Source organism: Anser anser (genome assembly GCF_964211835.1).
Source record: "Anser anser genome assembly, chromosome: 23".
Lineage (NCBI taxonomy): Eukaryota > Metazoa > Chordata > Aves > Anseriformes > Anatidae > Anser > Anser anser.
In genome coordinates, this window is record NC_139744.1 from 5,417,914 (window position 1) to 5,439,944 (window position 22,031).

The 22,031-nt window shown below is 40.6% G+C and overlaps 1 protein-coding gene across 3 annotated transcripts in view; it reads right to left on the reverse strand.

Moving 5' to 3' along the window:
• NSF (N-ethylmaleimide sensitive factor, vesicle fusing ATPase) overlaps window positions 1–22,031 on the reverse strand; it is a 78,088-nt gene that overhangs the window by 23,935 nt on the left and 32,122 nt on the right. For all 3 annotated transcript variants that reach the window (XM_083808952.1, XM_083808953.1, XM_083808951.1), the window contains exons 8-12: window positions 21,528–21,683; window positions 8,707–8,906; window positions 6,652–6,817; window positions 6,088–6,162; window positions 2,951–3,138 (exon numbers count right to left, since the gene is read on the reverse strand). In XM_083808952.1, coding sequence (XP_083665078.1) covers window positions 2,951–3,138; window positions 6,088–6,162; window positions 6,652–6,817; window positions 8,707–8,906; window positions 21,528–21,683 — 785 coding nt within the window. The remainder of the gene's footprint in view (window positions 1–2,950; window positions 3,139–6,087; window positions 6,163–6,651; window positions 6,818–8,706; window positions 8,907–21,527; window positions 21,684–22,031) is intronic.

A 22,031-nucleotide genomic window follows, 5' to 3' on the forward strand; every position in this document is an offset into this window, starting at 1 on the left:
ACAGGACAGAAGCTCTGCATCAGCCTTGCTGCTGCCTTACCTATATAAACCATCTGTCAGTGAAGCAAACACTAGTGCCCGATATGGGACTAATCTCACTTAAATTTAGATTTCTAGAATGTAGTGGAGTTATGTAGGCTCCCTTTGGAGTAAGGAACCACTCTCCCCCTTTAGAGGCTGTAGAAATACTTCTTTATTGCACAGTCCAGGTGCTAGCTAGGAAGGTGGTGAAGCCTCTTCCATTTTGTGATTTTTTTCAGAAAGACAAATTCAGGTTTGGTTTAACCCAATTCTAAATTTCCTCACTCCATCTTTGACAACTTCAAACGATTCACTTTCCTCTCCCTACATGAAAGTCTTTAAGGGGACTGGTAAATATTAGATTTCTTACTAGTTTGTCTTTATTTGCTTCAGTTCAACCAAAGCTGTGAATGTCCCCAAGGCAGCACTATCAGCAGCATTACTTGGAATAAACAAGCTACAGTTAGCTCAGCTCACATTGCTCTCATTTCTGGGCAGTTTGGGAACAGCAGCAACATTTAAAACCTAGTGACTGGAAGCAAACATACAGCAGACAAAGCAGTACTGCGATCTTTTCTTGTAAATCATTTCTAGTACCTCTAGTTGTGACTGAGGAGATGGCTCAAAGCTGCTCACGCTGGAGCTAGAAGAGGTTTTTAATTCTTGAAAACATATTGAGAGTAGCCTTTAAAGCTGTAGGCTTCACTCAGATGTATTACTGACTATGGCTGCAGCTCTACAATATGGAGCAGCTCCATTTACCAGGATTATTTCTAGATCTGCAAGTATATTGATTGCCTTGGGCAACAATCAGGAATTACATAGATTTGAAGCAACTTTTCCACTAAGTGTCGTACAAACACTGGCTATCACAGACTAATCCTATCTGTGCAGTCTGCTGAGAATCCTGAGTGGAGTTACAGATATCAGGAAGAGGATTAGTTACAAAATGGGGCAGAAGTTGATCTGAGAAAAGCAATTCATCTAACTGCTAAGTGGCAAAGCAGAAACTTCTTTTTATATATATAAAGTAAATTGGAGATGAGGCAAAGGATCTAAATTCTCCTATACTTGACGTAGTGCAGTCTTGAAAGGCCTTTCATAATTTCTGTACTTCAAACTCTACCATAAGAAATTCCTCTAGATTCCAAAGCAACTTTCATTGAAACTTACCTGCATCTTGCAACACTACATGCTTTTACCTGAGAGTGTGATGGCCCTACATGATCTCTCTGTTCAGGAGGTAAAAACTTGGGATTTCAAGGCATTTCTCAGAAGGCAGAGAAGCCTCTATCGCCTTTTCCTAAGACCAAGGCGATGGATAAGTCAAATAATATTCCCTCTCAAACGCATATCTAAAAGACATCATCTTCTGACTAGCATGATCTACAAGAACAGGGACTGCACTTGAGCATGGGAAGGAAACACATTATGCTTATCTTGTAGAGTAACAAAAGCAGCTTCTCAACAGCAACCTCGGTAACTCAGACTGGCCAAACAAATATTTGTAACCTGAGGACAGCTGAAACGACAGAGTACCTTCTCACAAAAACACTCACCCAGCAGAAATACAGGATGCCAAGCATATAGAGGATCTTTAGTGCAGGTTAATCACTCTTCTGTTTTGCAGAGGGAAGCAAAGGTACTCAAAACGCTATTAATATATTCCTCAAGTGGTACACTTACAAATAGGAAGCTTCCTTTCTTTCCTAACCTTTAATGGATTGTACATTTTAATTTTTAACATAGAAGTACTTTGAAAGGTTATCAGAAGAACTTAAATGATTCAGAAGGATAATTCCATTTGATTTTCAAATGCTATTTGTTTTGTGGCTTCCACACAGGTGCTTCTGAAATCTAGGTCAGGCATGTGATGTATATTTTAAGTTTCGCAGTACTCATAGGAGATAATAAAACACCTTAGTGCATCATTTGGCTGAAGACGTCTTCAGAATAAACAGTAAGATTATCCAAAAATACTGTGTCAAAGTGTTTGAGAAGAAAAACAGAAGTGTGGTTGCTTGACATTTGGAATACACATATTAATACATAGTAATAGTACACACAGTACACATAGCAATACATATATTACTAAGATGTCAATCACATACACACCTAAAGGAGGAGGCAGCTCTTTTATATTCATGTATTGCCCTTGTCTCCTCTCCCACAGCAAAATTTTGGCACAGCAGGGATCATATCAAAATGCTAATAGTCCACAAATTCACCCAAAATTCAAGCAAAGAAAATGCATCAATTCTAAGTTAAATTAATTATTAAAAGGAAAATGCTTTGCTTGTAAAGGGATGAAAATACCTCCAGAGGTGCTGATTTCTTTTTTGAGACAGAACCCAAGAAAATGAGAAACTGTTCATGTTTGTGCTTTTGGTTATAGGAAACAAACAACTTTTCTTGGCTATATAAAACATATAAGCAGAAAGAACCAGAGCTCCCAATAGCTATAAACGTCAAAGCAACCAAATTATTTTTGTTGCTGAAATGAAAGTATGATTTGTTTTCTTCATATTTTAGGCTGAACAGACTTTTTATTAGAAAAAATAATCAGTGCTGGGCAACTGATGTCAAAGGCTCTCTTCTGCAGTAATTCACACCAATTCTTGGCCGCTAGCGAGGTTACATCCTTCAGCCTCTTTCTTCATGAACTAATCATCTCATATTTCAACACAATCGAATACTGTGTTCTTCATCTGGATTAATATAACCTGACATTTCATGGTCCTTACAACTTCTTTCTAGTTAAAGATACACTGACCTCCCATAATCAGCAAACGATGGAAAAAGCAAGGCAATCTTCCTCTAGAATGGAGGGAGCTGAGATGACATTATCCATTTGGAAGTAAACATACAAGAAAAGACTCCACATATTTTCTCTTTTTCCTTTCCCTCAACAAGAGATGATAGGACTGACCTTGATGTGTCTGTTCATAGCAGTAGACTGAGCAGCTCGAACTAAGCCTTCTAATTCAGCACCACTGAAGTTTTTAGTCTCAACTGCCAGCTCTGCAATGTCCACATCTTCAGCCAGCAGCTGATGTTCCCGCATCCGTACTGTGTGGATATGGAGAATTTGAAATCTACCCTTCTCGTCCGGCAAACCTGAGATTTTAAACAGAGGGCATGCCAGTCAGTGTCTCAGCACAGCAGCTGCAGCAACACCTTCCCCTCTCCTCGACGGTCCTGCTTCCAAAGGCTCTTTCTCAATATAAGCAATTCATTCATAAGTAGGATATTTTAAAAAATTTTGTTTGAAAACATGCAGTTTGCCGTTGGCAAATTCATTAGCATCACCCCCACACTACACAGAGAAACAGCATCAGTTTAATTTCCTCCAAGTTCATTGCTCTCAGGCTTCCATACCAGGAATTCACCTTACACAAGAGCAATCTGGTCAGTCCTAGCATCCTTAAACACAGTTCCACCTTGTAATTTTCATAAAATCTTAATTTTCTCAGATATAAGTGATTATTTCCCAGATTATACCTTACCAACATAATGTAAGACAAAAAATCTTTTTCTTTAAAGAAAGATAAGTCCAGCTGGCACAACATTCTCTTGGTAAAACCACGCTTTACTTCAGTTCATTTTCCTTCAGAGCCTTTATTACAAGGATCTGATGTTCTAGGGAAGTCTTGCTCAGACTGCAATTTATTTAACTTTGTCAGCTAAAGATGCAGGTAATACAACTGCAACACAAAAAAAACAACTCTTACCTGGGTTTAGTAAAAACAGTTACTACTATGCATTTGTTTTCAAGTATGAGATTGCACAAAGGCAACCGTTATTGTATGTATATATTATATCTTCATCCCTAAAACAGACTTTCTTTGCCGAGTCTTTCCTTCAATTCCTTGTAGCTGTGTTATTTTCTAAAGACTGTAAATGACAATTTTTGCTAGTGCTAGTTCGTTCTCATTATTATTCGTCAGCCTGGCCACTAACTCCATGCACTGCTCTACACTTCTTTGTCCAACTTTCCTTTTTTGCATACTATGCCAGGAATAGGCACAAGTCTCTTAATATTTTTCTCCTGCATCCAACTGAATACCTTAGTCTCATAAGCCTTCTAAATTTTAGAAACCACCTGTGCTGCCTGTGCTCCACAAGATTTTAAGTCTTAGCTAGTGCTCCAGCTGCTTCTCTAGTCCTCATATCTCCTATGAGGTATACGCACAATACTGCCTGATACAAACTATTTCCTACAGTGATCAACTTCAGAGTAATTAGCATTAACTCTGGAGCATCAGCATCAGCTCACTGCCTGGGTTACTTCTGTGGCTGCCTCCGTAGTCATCAGCTTCTCTTCTTTTGCCTAAAATCTTCCCTTTTCAGCTATCACAAAATCTTTGTGTTTCTGGACCTTTGAAAGAGTGATGTTACCCTTTAAGGATAAGAAAAAAAATCCCTAGCAAACTCTTAACATTACATTGAAAGTTCCGATTTCAAGAGTTTCCCCACATTTTAGACCAACAATTACAAACTCTTATCTTCGCATGTAGTGTATCATGATTTTTAGGGTTATATGGACATTTTCATCTAATTTTCCGTAACTGAAAGGAAACACACCTTAGTAATGTTAATGGCCTTCTTTGTCTGCCCTTCTCATATGGCTCACTACGTTTTGAGATTTTTATTTATTTTTACCTTTAGACTATTCAGTGCATAGCTCAGCGTACAGAAAATATTTTGACATTTGTGTCTGTGAAGTTCACGGGAAAATGTTTTATGGACTCTTTCAAATAACGAATCTAAAACCATGCTTCCAACTGTTAAACACCCTTCAGACTCCACCATAATCTTTACTAATGAGACTTTGCATGTAAGATCAGAAGTTAAGTTCCTGAATCTAAGCTGATGTGGGCTTAATTTCTTAAAAAAAAAGTAGGTTATAATAAATATTAATTTGGAGTTTGTATCAAGTAAATGTGTACAATTACAGAAGTCCCTTCTAAATTACTAACAGGTATTAACCTTTTCCAGATCACTAAAATAAATGGCTAAGTGTGCTCTTTCGCATGCTTTTATTTCTGTTGTTGCAAGCAATCTAGACCTTCTGGAATGAGCAAGTCTGAAATATTTAGCCAATGCTATTTAACGTTTGCAGTTACTAAGGTTAAATTCACCATTATCATTTTATACAAATAGAAGGATGTTTCTCCAAGTCAATAACTGCTCACACCCATTACAAGATCAACAGTTCTGCAGTTTCCACCTAGGAGTGGTCTGGTGCTTTCTTTGTTCCTTTCATTAGTGCAAGAGAGTCAGGGTCCTGCCTGCTCACCCCTACCCAATTCTGCTGGATAGAATCTGATATTGGTCAACAGCAAGCTGAATACAACTCAGCAGTGTACTCAGGTGGCCAAGGCCAACAGCATCCCGGCTTGTATCAGAACTAGTACAGCCCGCAGGACCAGGGAGGTGATCATCCCCTCGTACATGGCTCTGGTGAGGCTGCACCTCAAATACTGTGTTCAGTTTTGGACCCCTCACTAGAAGAAGGACATCGAGGTGCTGGAGTATGTCCAAAGAAGGGCAATGAAGCTGGTGAACGGTCTAGAGAACAAGTCGTATGAGGAGTGGCTGAGGGAGCTGGGGTTGTTTAGCCTGGAGAAGCAGAGGCTCATTGCTCTCTTACAACTACCTCAAAGGAAGCTGCCACATGTTGGGGGTTGGTCTCTTCTCCCAATGCTAGGACAAGAGGAAATAGTCTGAAGTTCCACCTGGGGAGGTTTAGGTTGGATATTAGGAAAAAATTCTTCACTGAAGGGGTTGTAAAGCATTGGAACAGGCTACCCAGGGATGTAGTTGAATCACCATCCCTGGAGGTATTTAAAAGACTCACAGATGTGTTTCTGAGGGCCATGGTTTAGTGGTAGACTTGTTATTGCTAGGTTAACTGTTGGCCTTGATGATCTTAGAGGTCTTTTCCAACCTAAATGATTCTATGATCAGGTCAATGGCTTATCAATTGGTAAATCTAAAATGGTATTTTAATTTGTTGACTAAGTTAATGTGAGCTTATGTATTGACATATACTAGCTTGCTTACCAATCTCCATTTTCACCTCAAGTCTCCCTGGTCTCAGCAGAGCTTCATCAATCAGGTCAGGTCTGTTGGTCATTCCTAAGTGCAAAATTAAAACCAAAATAAGCATTAGCTCAGCTAAGTTGGCCTCTAGCTCCTGAATATAGTCCATAAAGTCTCAGGAAAACAGACAGGACAGACATTTTGAGAAATATCGGAAAAAGCCATGCCATAAAGTAGAGTCAGGGCAATAGGGATCAAACCTGCCTGAGTCCTGGCACCACAACAACTCAAAAAAATAGCTAAAGAAGCCCCAGTCCTTCATATGTCAATATACCAGTGCATATTACTCCTTGCAAGTTTTCTTAATCAAACACTTGTTATTAAAAGTGAAATGAGAAAATTCTTTAAAACAGCAATATCAGCCAATTACATCTCCCTTTAAATATGCCACTGTTGCTTGTCAAATAGCAGTCATTCAGATGAGTCCAAACACATCCAATACCAGCAATAAGTTAGCTGACTTGCAGTGAGCAAAATAGCATTTTTCAACCTGACCCCATAATAAAAAAGACAGCACTATCATACCAATCACTAGGATGTTATTGAGTTGTTCTACTCCATCAATTTTAGACAGCAGCTGGTTTACAACAGTATCGTGGACTCCAGTGCTACCCGCCATGCTTCCTCTCTGCTTGCAGATTGCATCAATTTCATCAAAAATGATGATATGAACACCGCTGTTTGCTCCAAGCTATTGGAGAGAAAAACATGTCAGGAATGCCACATGTCACCATTGAAAGCAATCCAAACAAAACAGTAAATTCTCAACAAGATCAGCCAGAGAGATACAAAACACTGATATCTGCAAGTAGTGTTAGTATCACATGCTATGCATCAGACCCCTTTTCAGAATATCATCTTGCTGTCTTGTTGGTGGGCTTTGTCCTAACACAGGATTTCACCGCTGACAGTCCTAAGAGAAGCAGTGTTTCAATGGACAGGAGTAGAATAAACAAGAAATGCACAAGCCCAAATGCAGAAGACACAGCTCAAAGGGTAACAGTACTTGGTATCTGTGAAAGCCATCTGAAAGAGAAATGAAGAACAAAACACATCTGTGGAAGGATGAACCCGATGTTGGAAATAGCCCAGGTCACAATAAAGTTAGGAAATACACAGCTTGCCATGGTAACTGTGTTCTTAGTATTTTCAAGGAGTCTATTTGTTCAGTGCCAATCAGGAATAGAACTGCTTCTTCCCAGGTTCACTCAAAGGTGAAGCAGCTGCAGCTGGTAAAAGAACAGGATACTTTTTGTGACCATATTATGAAGCTTTTCCCCTTCAAATTCTACCTCTAAAACAGCTGTTGTGGATGGTGGAGACCATGTTAATACTGGGTAAACGTGCTGTCACTGGCAATCTGCCCCAGACACAAGTCATTACAATACCAACCTTTTTGAGACCTTTTTAATCTCACAACTTGTCATCAAGACCACCCCCTCCAGCCAATATGAAGTCTATTTTAACAGGTGTGCTATTGCAAAGGAAAAGAAGCTCACAGCTTTCAGTTATATTGCAACAACCAGAGAAAAGGAGATTGTTTACATCTGTATGTGTTCCCATGTAAAGCTCAGTTAGATTAATAAATCTTTTGCAGAAGAAAATTAAATAGTTTCAGAATCTGCAGCACTGTCTGACAAATAAAATTAAGGTATACAGTCTCCTTTGCTAATGTCTTCTGAAAAGACCTCACTATTTAATAGCAATTTACCTGAAAATACAGCTTCTTTACCATAAAATCTTAATCACAATTAAGCAACAGGAAAAATTACTATAGCACAAAGGAAAAAAAAATTTTACACCTTCAAAGACTAGGATTTTCATAGCCAGCTCAAGTGATTGATAAAAAAACAAGTTTGGAAAAAAACTGAATCTTTGCCTCCAGTTCCACTTTCAAAGATCCATACTCTCTGGTTTTGAGACAATATTCTTATCCGTTAGTTTTCTGCTAAGAAAAATTAAGGGTGTATTGATTATAATTCTTATTATAATATTAAAATGTACACTTAATATTCTTATAATGTACGTACTCTATAATCCTGTAACCCAAAAACTTGAAGACATGAGAACTTATTTGAAATTTGTCCTAGTTTATGTGCCACCTGAACCTAGTAGCAAAACTCCAAATGGACTGTTTCAAAAAACAAACAAACAAACAAACCACCACAGAAGAAAAGCAAAAAATGGAGCAAAATGTTTATGATCCTATTTCTAAGCACTTTCTGAGCAGCTGACACATTGCATAATACAAAACATAGCAGGATGGGCCCTACTGTATTACCTTAAAATAACTCTGCATGAAAGTTAAACAAACTGTCCATCTTCAGCATAGCTAATAGGAAGACCAGCTACCTCTTCAGGTGCTAAGAATGGTTTTGGTTTTATTTTTCTTCCAACTGAAATCATATGAATCTGTAGAATACTAATATTCAGTGACTTGCAAGGAGTAACTATAATCACAAGTGAAGCAGTGACTCAATCTTTTAATGCAAGCAGCAATTTTCTGATTATAAACTTCCTTTCCAGTCATTCTTAAGGCACATTCATCCTGACCATGCTATTTATCTATGTTTGCATTACCCTTCTTTGTTCTTCTTCTGCATCAGCAAACAGCTTGCGGATGTTGGCCTCAGACTCGCCCACGTATTTATTGAGGATTTCTGGACCATTGACCACCTTTGGTTCTCTGGCATTCAGCATCTTGCCAATCTGTCTCGCCATAAGTGTTTTACCACAGCCTGGAGGTCCATACAACAGAATGCCTTTCACATGCTTGCAGCCTAGAACAAGAGGGAAGAAGTTTAGAAAGCAGGCTTACAAAGGAAAGAGCAATACAGTAAAGAGGGAACTGCTGCTTACAACAGGGATGCTTTTACAGTGACCTTGCAGAGATGTGCATTAGCCTGAGCTCCGCATCACGCCTTTAGCAGTGAAATACAAACACAGAATTGACAGACTGGATCAAAGTCATTCCACCAATCCAGCAACGGCCAACAAAAAATAACCCAAAGCTCATAACAGCACAAATGCTCACCCTATATATTAAGCATGCTAAATTAAGAGCTAAGGACTGAGAGCCCGAATTATAACTTCTGGTCAGCAGTACGCTCAGTAAACAGGTGTCCGGTAAACAGGTGAATAACATACTTCTCAGTTCAACAAAACCCCAGAGTAGGTTCTAGGATGCTGATCATCCCCAGACAGTGAGGGGCTGCAGAAACCTTCTTTTTTTTTTTAAAAAAAAAAAAAACAACAACATCACCCATATACCATGAACACCATGCAAAGACGCATTAACAATTTAGGACAAGCACACACTGCATCTGATTCATTTCTCTCTTCTCCTACAGGAGCACACAATGCATATGAGCAGCATTCCTTTACAGAAGAGATTCAGCTGTTTAATTTTCAGATATGTAAGGAAAATGAAGCATCAGATTATCAAAGTTACTCAACTGAAGCTGAGCTCTCAATGTTGATGTAAGTAAAGCAGATTAATCTGATTCATGAATCACAAAAACATGGGATATCATGTAATAATGCCTAACTTTTCACCCCTGCATTGGGCTTAAAAGAGTCTAGTTCTGGTTCCAGGCTGAAAAGGCTGCTAGGAACCATTAGAACCATCAGAGGCCAAAAAAAAGAACTTGACATGTAACTAGAAGACCTGAAAGACTCCAGTATTCTTACACTACTCTTACACTTGAATATTTTATGCTCTGCCTTATACTATGTTAAGAAAGGTCATGGTATCAACACGTCGGCTATGAAACTGGTTTTAGTCATTTAATGGGACTTCCAGCATTTAGACAAGATCTAGGCAGACAGAAAAAAAACAAATGCATCAAAACAATTTTTTTTTTTTTCTCCTGGAAGCAATCCAAAGGGACTAGTGTTGGAAAATCCTGAAACAGGAGAGCAATGATGATGTATAAGCACCATATTTTAAATACTGAGCACCAGACCCAGGGAAAGCCTCTAAGAAACAGAAAGCCACAGCTTTATAGCAAAGGCATCTAACTACAGAAACAGAACAGGAAAACAGAAGTTATCTACAGAAATAAAGACACAGGAGCTATACATCGCCCAAATTAAAAGGCATGTAGAAGACTGATTTAGTAGAAGAGCAAGTTTGGATGTTCTCTGGTCAGAGAGTGGTAAGGAAGTAGAAGAGAGATATATGTAACTTATTTTGTCTAGATCCTAGTATTTCCAATAGACCTCTATGTTTCTACTTTCTTATTATTTTTACCCAAAACTACAAGTATTTTCAACTTTCAGGACGCAGTGGGTGTTTTAGTGATTTATTTCTTCCTACTCGATTCCAAGCACAGGAAGAAGTGTTAGGTCCTCACTGTCTTTCCCATGGGCGAAGAAGAGATAAAGGTGTGTGTGCAGAGAGTGAAACAGCCTGCATGGATACCTGATATTCTGGGATACTTCTGGATTCTTCATGGATACCTGGATATTCTGACCGCAAACCTCCCTCTCGTGTTTTAGATCCCTAGCCAGACACAGCACCAACACGCTGGCAGAGCCCTTCTCCAGAGTCATCCTCACGTGCTGGACCCACAGGACATCCCAAGGAAAAAGACCTGGAGGAAGCTGTATCCACTGTCACCTATGGCTGGAATCTAACCAGAGCAGCTTTCATCAGCAAGAAATCCCCACTTTGAACACAAGTGTTTAATTACAGGGCAAGGAATCCAGTAGCACCTTCTCCTTTGCTCTTGCTCCATCCAATTTCCACGCAAAAACCCTACACCTGTGTTCTGGACAACAAGTGAGGAATACAAGGTATCAGTATATTTGAAGACAAAAAACTATGTTTCCTTTCAAGAAGATCAGATTTATCTAAAACTTAGAAATCCTCAAGTAGTAATTGTTTGTGGAAAAAACACGTTTATTGGTGAAAACAGTTCCATACTGTAGACAACACTCATAAGACATTAATTTTTAGATTGCATTCTTGCCATTTGACTTTTTAAAGCATGTAAAACATGCAACAAGTGCCCTGCAGTGCTTAAGATACACATTAACAGCAAAAAAATAAAAAATAAAAAATGAAGCAAACTGATGGCCCAGAGCTCAGACTTAGGGGACCTGAGTGCAGTTTCTAGCATCATCAAAAACGTAACGAGCTTGGGCCCATCAAGTTGTCACTCACACAGAACAGCTACTCCCTCCTGCTTTCCAACTTATCTTAATTACATGCTAAGTTCCCCCCTTGCTGCATACCTCACTAGCAAAGTCCTCACTGCTGCTCAGACCTCACGGCAATATCCTCCATTTAAAGAATGAGTGCTTTTCTCCTTCATTAACTTACCAATGCTCAAGCGTGATTTAATTGCATTAACTACCGAATCTTAGAGTGATAAAGAATTAATTTCAATCTGAATAACTGCTCAACACAAAATGTTTTCTATTATCTGCATGCGCTGCTCACTCTTTCAGGTTGTTCATACAGGAAAATAAAGCCCCAAGAGAACATCGCTACGAAGAGCTTCTGATCCCTACCAAAACCTCCAAAAGAGACCCTGCTGCACCAGATAAGCACAATAATAAAGCTAAAAGATTTCTGTGTTTCTCTGCAGAGAAAAAAAGCAGAAAAAAAAACAACAAGAGATCTGGTTAAGAAGAATTCAGTCAAATTTCAGGGAATCCTGAAGTCAAAAACTACAAACACCACATACTGTCAGTAAAGACCAATTTCACACAGGAATGAATGAGGCATAGATAAATTAAAAGCTATTCCTGTCAAATCAATGTCATGAAAGGTATTGTTAACGTGTTTTGTGGAGGAACATGATCACCTATGTAGCCAAATAGCACAAAGCGGGATTTTGATGATGAGTGAAGCTTTTAAAGGAAATCCCAAGCAAAGAAAGTCACTGGTGCTCAGAAAGCTCCGATGTGCTCAAAGAGGAGAGGCCATCAAAAGGCTACCGACAAGTCGGGGCACATGCACACGAACAGCCCTGGGAGCACCCTTACTCAAGGTAGAAAAATTGTACTGTACAATCTCATTTTTGTCTAGTATAGCTCCAAAGAACAAAAACACTGCTACAGAGAACAGACTGCTCTGAATTTTTTTCTAGTTCTCCCACAGTTAAGAAACTCTCTCCTAGAAAGAGGTACAACCTCCGAGAAGCGTCTCTTCTACATCTTTGGTTTTACTTTCTTCTTCTAAGAAAGAACTTCCTGTAGAGCCCAAATATTCTCTTTGTCTGCATGAACTAATACAGTCTTAGCAAAGGGCTCTAGCTGGATGACTCTGGGGAAACCAGACAGCCTTTGGACAAGTTTGCTTGGAAAGCCTCCTTGGATATTCCCCTCTTATTCCAACTTACTTATCCTGAGGAAGTGTCAACTCTTACTTGATAAGTTAAAATATTTTAAAAATGAGCTGCTGAAAGGACGGAAGCTGTTGCAGGAACAATAAAGAAAGAAGGCTTCTCAAAGTTAGGCCACAGCTTCAGCAGCCACTTAAATCCTCGGGCTGTGCTTGGTCATTAGCCACTCATCCCACCTGAGCAAAAAGAGCAGCCCTGGCACCCAGCAAGATCCCAGGGACAATGTGAGAGTTACCTGACAAAGACAAGCCCAGCCCGTGTTGGTCCCTCCACGCTCACTTTTTAGCAAGTAACACCACACATGGGTGATTCCCCACATCGGAACGTGGACGATACCACTAACCATCTGCCTAAGGCTTGGTTCACACCGGGCACATGCTGCTGGGGGCCTCTGAGAGCTGGATCTTGCTCAGGTGGAAGAGCGTTCCTGAAACCAAAGTAATTAGTTCCTCTTCAAATGAAACTGCCACAAGCTACTCCAGTAGAGATGCTCCTGTATAGCTACGTTCACCTGGCTAAAATTAAAGCTTTAAACACAAGCAGGACTTTATTAAAATAGACAGGTGATGACAAACTACAAATGTTACGTCTCAAATCACAGCGGGATCCTATGCCCCACACAGGAATTTTGATTAAGTTTATCTCCACTCTGCTGATCTCACCAATGCAGCCAAATGTCAATACTATTATGAGTATCTTATAAACACAAATTATTAGCAGTGCAGACATCTCTAACTCATTAAGCTTACCATTCGGACTTAAAATCAAAGGTCATTCCTGTAATGGGATACTTAATTATGCAATTGAATGTCATAAGGTTAGAGGCTGAATAAACAGGTTAAGGGGAACTAAACTGTACCAATATGAGATGTCTTCCACAGAAAATATAAGGGAAAAATCATAAAAACTGGTAAGAGCATTACCTAGAGAAATTAAACACTATTTTGAACCAGAACGTCATTTACCCAGAGACAGGATGAAGTTTATTTGTTCGACTCTCACTACTCACTCTTTTGAAAGATCAGAAGAAATGTTTAAGTATAACAGGGATTTTCTACCTGGGACTGTAATTCCCCTTTTAATTAAAATCAAAGCATTCTGGTGTGATTGTATCATTCAGATGCACCTATCAGAAACCTACATCGACAGCAAAGTACTGATCCTGAATGCATCAGGGAGAGATGCTTATCTTTGTACATTAATCTTCAGGCAGGTTAGAGTAAGATCATGGTCCCCAGACTTCACCTGCCACATGGACAAGATTTTCCAACTCTTGGGTGGAATTTCCCCCTCCTCTCAACCTGTAAGCCCAGCATTATTTCAGCCTACATCATTGCCTACAGTTAATCTTCCTGTAGGATTTACGTGCTACTGACAAGCAGCAAGACTGAAGTAACTTGTTTCTGCTTTCATTTCAAAGACGGGACAGGCAAGGGGCTACACCTGAAATAGAAGCTTCTATTTTAAGTGGACTCTCAATAGCCAGTTGCTTGACGTAACAAATCATTTGCCACTGTAAAGAGTGGACAACAAAGCCAGTAAGTTCTTCCTAGATCTTTGAAAGGAGCCCCTCACCTTTCTCATCATGTCTTGCTTGGCTGTGAGAAGTTTAATACGTACATGTATAAGGAGGCAATAACTAGATTTACAACAACGGCAGGCCATTTATCAATTTCTGATGGAATGTGATAAAAAAAGAAAATAAATCAGCTTTAGAGAAGCTTCCAACGGAATGCCTTTGGCTACACAAACAAAATCATGAAAAAGGGGTTTTGATAAGAATATGTACAAAACAAACCCATCTTAAAAAGAAGTCATATCTGCAACCAAAAAAAATAAAAGCAAATGCCTCTGCCTCTCTGGGGAGTTGCAAAAACGATGTCAATTGAAGACAAAGATTATGCAGAGTCCTTAGATAGATTGCTGAACACAACAGCTAATGTTTACAGTCAGATCCCACCTGGATGTTAATAGCCATAAATCTCATCGGCATTTTCTCTTTTTGGAAAAAAGCTGGATCATTTCTGTCTACTTAAAGTCGACATGAAGGAATTTGCAAATACCTTTTGGAATACTTGCCCACAGAGCACCTCCAAGTAAACAAGTAGCAACGTAACAGGGTCACTGGGATGTCCCGAGGCCCGGTTTTCCAGCCAGAACAAAACTGCACTTGCCAAGCTGCAGTGACACATGCTAAGGGACGCCCCAACTGCAGCCATACAAAATAACTGCAATAGTCCTTACAGCTCAGCGTCTGGGGATGACCATGGCCATCAATACAAAATAGCATAAATTCTTTGTGGCAGTTTCAGTGAAGCATCCCCTTCCCTTTGTTCCAAGCCTGCCATCTGTGAGCCTCATTTCACATTTCCAAATCCCTGGGTTGGAAGAGCAAACACCCACTGGTCTCTTTGCAAGGCTGAAGATCTTCAGACCAACTGATTCCATGTTTATGAGCTTTTCTGAGCCCATTATCACAGAATCACAAAATCACAGAATGGTTTGTATCGGAAGGGACCTTAGAGCTCATCCAGTTCCAAGTCCCGACCATGGGAAGGACCCCTCCCACCAACCCAGGCTGCCCCCAGCCCCATCCAGCCTGGCCTTAGGCATCTCCAGGGATGGGGCACCCACAGCTCCTCGGGGCAGCCTGGGCCAGGGCCTCACCACCCTCAGAGGGAAGAATTCCTTCCTTATATCTAACCTAAATCTACCCTTTTTTAGTTTAAAGCCATTACTCCTTGTTTTATCACCACACTCCCTGACAAGTTGTCCCTCCCCAGCTTTCCTGCAGCCCCCTTCAGGCCCTGGCAGGCCCCTGTGAGCTCTCCCTGGGGCCTTCCCTTCCCCAGGCCGAACCCCCCCAGCTCTCAGCCCGGCCCCGCAGCGGAGCTGCCCCAGCCTCCGAGCATCCTCGCAGCCTCCCCCAGACCCTCTCCAACAGCTCCGTGTCCTGCTGGTGCTGGGGGCCCAGAGCTGAACGCAGGGCTCCAGGGGGGGTCTCACGAGAGCAGAGCAGAGGGGCACAATCGCCTCCCTCGCCCTGCTGCCCACGCTGCTTTTGGTGCAGCCCAGGGTACGGGTGGCTTTCTGGGCTGAGCGCGCACATTGCTGGCTTATGTTGAGCTTCTCATCCACCAGCACGCCCAGGCCCTGCTCTGCACGCCTGCTCTCAATCCGTTCTCCACCCAGCCTGTGGCTGTACTTGGGATTGCCCCAGCCCAGATGCAGGACCCCGAGATGCAAAGGCATCCCGATGCCCTGGCTCCAGCATTTTTCCAGTTCTACTGCATCCATTCTGAGACCCAGACAAGAACTGCATCCAGCAATTCAAAATGTGAACAAATTACGGATTTATACTGTGACAATTATATTGTTGTGGATTTTTTTTAAATTGATCTTAATAATTCCTGAATTCAGCTAGGATTTGATTGAGGGTTCTAGGATTAGAGGGTTCTACTGAGCTTAGAGCAATTATTTTTGGAGCTCCACTAACCAGATTCAGCCACTATGGGAGCACTTCATCATATAATCACACCAGGAGGTGAACACGCATCGAGGTGCTGGCCCAACTCCCAAATGAGACGAAAAGCCAACAACAGACAGTGCTCAGTTCAAACTGCAAGACACTTTCTACTTGAGTGCCGACTTCATGTCGCATGGCAGCCAACACTAGTATCAGTGACAGTCCGGCAAGGTCTAAGCACCGAATAGGCAGGGAACCGGAGCGCGCCCACAGGAGCACTTGATACTCACAGGTTATACCTGGACAAGGACTTCACCCAGGAGTACTCTCAACAAGTGAAATCATCTCAAAGTCGCTGAGAACTTGTACAGCATGGATGAGATGCTGGGAGGGGGGGGAAGTAAATGTCATCCTTAATGCTACAAAGGGAAAGAAGAGCTGGCAGAAGAAAAGGCGCAGTGGGGCTGGACTAAACAATTTTGAGAGATCCCTTCCAACTTCAAATATTTTCTGATTTTGTTGTATAGACCTATCACTACCTTAATTCCTGGAGAATTCTGGCATGATGTCCTTCTAAGTACGTAGAAGAAAACAAGGATATGAGCAATAGCCAAAAAGGAATTTATTAGATCAGTCTAAAGACAACTTCCCTCTAGTAAAGCGTATGAAGTCACACGCGGAGGGTTTGAGGGGGAAATAAAAGAGCAAAATGAGGGGAGATCTAGACCTTTATAAAGCTATAAGAAGGTCTTACACATCCTCATAAGCTTGTATGAAAGACACTGTCTGAATGAAGTTAAAGGTAGATGAAAAGTGGATGAAAAAAACCAGAACAACAACTTTGAAGCACAAAGAGAAAGGATCCCTCCTGGATTTACTACTATACAATGTTTTTATTACACTGAAAGGTGGGATTAAATTTTTTTTTCCTCTTTTTAAATGTAACTCAATGCACAAGTTTCTACATTTGGGTAGGAATAATGACCTGCATGTTGCAAAACGAAACAAGTCATCATTCTGAGGATTATACACAAGAACGTACACCAAGGCACAGAGAAAACCTGCCAATCCACCCAGAATTCATGAGCACCTCTGACAGTTACTGAGCCCTGCTTGGGTCATCACACGGCCAAGCAGTGAAGAATGACCCAGGGAAGAGAAATAACAACGATCAGTGACCTAGAGATTGTGACTATGAGAAAGGGTTTCAAAATCTAGGTGCTAGCCTTCAGAATACTGAAGAGAAACACAGGCAAGTATGTAAAAGTCCCCTCCAAAAACCTAACAAAAACATTTCATATCTACCATATATAATAAACAGCTGCAAGGCTGAGTATAAGCAATTGGAAAGTTTTGACAGTGAGGATACTCTAAGTAGTGGAATAGGCTACATTAGGAAGTTCGGGTATTTTTACCACCACAGTGACAGGTTAGACATGTCTGACTGTGATTTTTCGTAACAAATATCCTATTTTAAAAATAGACTGGATGAGATCCTTCCCAATGCTATTTTTCTCTTATAGCATCTGAGTACTTCAAGAACGTTAGTGCACTAATTTTAAAGATACCTTAAAAGACACATCTCCAAGTCACAGTGCTTCATTAATACCTTACTTTACCATAGCGAGCTGTACTTCACACGGAGCACTGAGACTGACCGATCCTAAGGAGTCAGAGCACAAGCTGGTTACCAGGAAATAGAAATCACCTCTGAAAAGTCTGATTGAACCTACTTATTGGTGGTAACAGGAGAGCACAGAGAATTTGGGTTCCATTTCAATTTCTCATCAAGAATGCGATCTGTAACACCAAACATTTCTGTACCTGTTACTAAACTGTAACAACCTGCGCAGCTGAAATCTACTTTTTCAATGGCCACTGGAACAACTAATGTGCCATGTAAGTCATAAAAACCACTCCCCTGCTAAAACTCAAGACTATGTTTCAAATACACGGAGACACTGGAGCGTTCTTTAGAAAGGAAAACAGAGTTCAGCACTGGCATTTTCTTTCAGGTCTGAGAAAACTTTGATATTCAGTGCCTGGAGATATACATTTCAAAAATTTTATCTAAATGGCTGAAGTTGAAGGAAGGAAAAAAAAAGTCTGTTCCAGTTTAAAAAAGACAAGAATGATTACAACATGTATTCAGCAATATAATAGTTATCAAATAAAAAGGAGGAGCTCTAGTTTGAATGAGAGGATGCTTTTAATAGCAATAAAAGAAAAACCAAAATCAGTCTTAAGGCAACTAAATGGGGATCAATCAATTGTAAGGCTGCTGTTCACAACGCAGTTGCGTGGCTTTACTTTGAGTTAAACATCATAGAGAACCAGAAAGGGCTTGAGAAACAGGGGCAGTTCCCCACAGATACTGCTTTTTAGGGCTGTCCTTTTCCCCTCTCCTACCAGTATACTGTTTTGACTTGAATAACTTTGTTATCCTTTGTGCAGTTACACATAAGCACAACAGAAAGCCCTTCAAGATGGGTGAAGTGAGCACACAAGTAATTCATACATTGTTACCTTTGTTGCAAAGACTTCTATCTTACCTCTATCAGCCCCCTGCAAATATTAGTTTCCTGCCTTAAAAGCATCACCCCTACAATAGTGAAGCCTCGAGGATAGCACTGAAAAGGAGCATCCCTTTTGTTTGAAGGTACTTTCTCAGTTCTCATCCAGGTAAGAATTTATTTCCATTTGGCAGTCACAAGATTATTAAGAGCCTAGTACTAGGTATAAAGATAACTACACCAACTATGTTCGTAATACTAAAGAATCTCCAGCAAAACGACTGTAGCCTTAAAAAAGCACTCAGCTTAAACTGATGGAAGTCCCACTGTGCTGATGAGAGGCCTTACCCCTCCTGCTGCCACCCGTGTGGCTGTGTCCCAGCAAGCCAACCAGGGAACCGACTGCTAACTGCTCACACACACACGCTTTTTTTCTTGCTTTCAAATGTATTAGCTCTTTACAGAGGCATACAAGCCCGCCACAGCAGAGGTGATGGATATGAACATGGGAAAGGCGTGGGTAGTGAAAAGGAAATTGCCCCTTTCCAGGGCAGCAGGGAGCTATGGAAATGTTTAATGACCAGCTGAGGTTGATCTTGGATTCCTTTGCTTGGATAAACCAGAGATTGTAGCATCAGAGTAGCATTTACACCCTCGGATGATATGGTTAACTAACATTGATTTATATGCTCCAAACCCAGAACATTCCTTGGAAGTTAGATAAACCACACACAAATTGCAAGCAATTTTTGAAGGGTCTATACTGCCTCTATGTAGTTACAGGACAGAAATATTTATTGCGTTTGGCATGGAAGTTGCAGTCTGTAAGCACTGGGCAAAAAACAGAAGTGGGTGAGCACCAGAGCACCAGAGAGCAGGCAAATTCTTTCTTTTCCTTTCCCAATAAATTATATACAAAGGTGAACAGCTGTCACACTGACATTTCAGATCTGAAATATAGTTAAGAGCAAGTTATAACTAAGGCAAAGAAAATGAATGTCAGAAAGTTCTGTTATTTCAAATTTCAGATAAGCTCTTTAGCCCTAGGGTTAATCGGAGAGCTAGAGAGCTCTGTTTGGAGTCTAACTTCTTACCAGAAAAATGTTTCTTTGCATAGTATGTGTGTAAACACGCACAAGTAAGGGTATATGTATTTATATAAATAATATGGCACACCTTTAATTCATTGCCCAGGGTAATCAAAATACTAGTTGTCCGTCAGAGAGCCTTCTTCTTCCTGTATTAAGCAACCCCAATTAACGAGAGGAACCATCTGAGCAGCATATCCTGCAAAGCTGCTCCACAACCTCATGCAGCCAGCAAGGTTTCTGACCTTTGCAAGAGGTACCTGTTAGAGATGCAGGTCCTCCATGGCAAAGCTAGCTGCTGCGTGCTATTACCGAACAGTGCCCAGCTGTCAGGTCGATTCAGCCATCAATAATACCAAGAAAATGCGATCAAACCCTGACATATCCCTGCTTAGCATGCTGCCAGATTGCACGCAGCTGTGGAAGTTGAATAATGGACGTTATAACGAAACGAAAACAAGCTCTCATTATCTCTAATCCACTAGTGCATTTCTCATTACAGTCAAATGACACCAATGAGAACTCCAAGTCTTTTACCTCCACGTAGAGTCAAAGATCCTGCACTGCTGCTAGGAACATACATGTAGCTGCTTCAGAAGGTCAAAATATTTCAAGTGGGGGATGCTGGTCCATCCAAAGGCCAGCTGGCAGCAACATTTCTGAACAGGACACAGAGTGTCCCAGTAAAAGGGCTTTTCTTTCTATAGCTAACATCACTTCCCTCTGCAGAATGGCTAAATACCAACAAATTCAAGCTGTTCCTGTCTTCAAGCTGAGGCAGAGACATCATGATTTGATCACAGCCACAAAAAAAAAAAAAAGAGAAGCACGATCAGCCCCCAGAAGGCCTTAACTAACAGATCAATATGAAGTAAAAAAAGCAGTAGAGAGAATCATGCACTAACTGGATTTAGCCTACAGGGGTTCTTCGATGTTTCTCCTTAAGTGTTTCAATCACTACAAAAAGACCTAACACACCTCACAGAGAAGTTTACTTTAACATTAATTCCACAAACACTGGAAACGGACACACTTCATACAGCCACACACAAACAGGACATATCTTCTGATCAAAATCTGTTTTGTAATCAAAATCTTGATTGCTTCATTTGTGGGGAGAGAGAAGGTGGATCAAGAAATATAAACACAGTTAGAAATTATGTAGCTCCAAATTCCAAGTTTAAATATGATCCCACAGAGATTATTTTCAGAGAATGAAGACTAGCTATAACATCCCTAGCCGCTTTATGGGACAAAATAAGATACTTGCAGCTGCATATTGCTTAATAAAATTACTTTTAAAATCAGTACCATTTATCTGCCTGCCAGCACATGTTTACAAAGTAATGGGACTGCCTTTCCTACCCTAGACCCAAAACGGCTATATTTAAGAATCTGTGCTTTTATTTCACAAAATCCAAGACGTGCCATGGCCTGTGCATCCTCTGCAGAATTTCAAATCAGACCAACCCAAGATCACACAAGACACTCTGTTTATTGGGCTAACACTGTGAGAAGGACATAAGTTCATAGTGCAATTGCCAGGACAATAGATACTACACATAAGGCAGGATCATTAAGGACAGAATTTCCTTTGATTTGTACAGAAAGCCCATTGCCAGTAAGTCAGAAATGGGAGCATTCAATCTCATTGCTATGAATAAATGAAGCATGCAGAAGAATAGGCAGTGTTTGGGTTCCAACAGAAAAGTATTCAGTTAAACCATATATTTCATTTGCTCAGACATTTCGTGTACAGTGTTGAGCATTCAAGTTGCTTCTTTGTCCCCCTTCTCTAGCCAAGTAACAGGAGTATGAAAGACATTCGGGAGCAACAGTGGAAGAAAAGGCTTTGTTAGCCTTTTAGATCTCTAAGTAACTGCCATGTTATAGCATAAGGTTGTTAGTTGATTTCGTCTTTCCAAGCCAGAAATGGGTCTGCATCCTGTACCCCAGACATATTTCTCCCTATCATACTTACCCATTTGCTCTACAATTTCAGGTGGAAACACTCGTGAAGCAAAAGCTCGTCGGAAAATATCTGAGAATTCTTTGTCAAGGCCACCAATGCCCATTTTCTCAAAATTCCAGTCTGGGTTGATGATCGACTGGCGGTTCTCCTTGGTCTTTGATTTACCTGTAAAAAAAAAAAAAAGAAAAAAGAAAAAAGAAACCATTTTAAACATGTGGCACAGCAGAATTACAGTAAATAAAAGTACAAACACCAGAAAGGCTCCACCAGGTCAGACCCATGTCCAGGTAAATCAATGTTCACTTGCAGACATTAGTTTGGAGGACTCATTGTAACAAGGATGCCGAACCAGCTCCTCAGCTTGCTTCGTGCACTATTTCCCCAGCCTTTACCTGTTCCTGTTCAGGGACTTCAAGCCAGAAATTGCTCTTACTCATTTAATAATTCTCAATGGATTTCTCTGCCACAAGTTTATCTAGGCCCCCTTGAACTTATGTAAACTTAGAACACCCT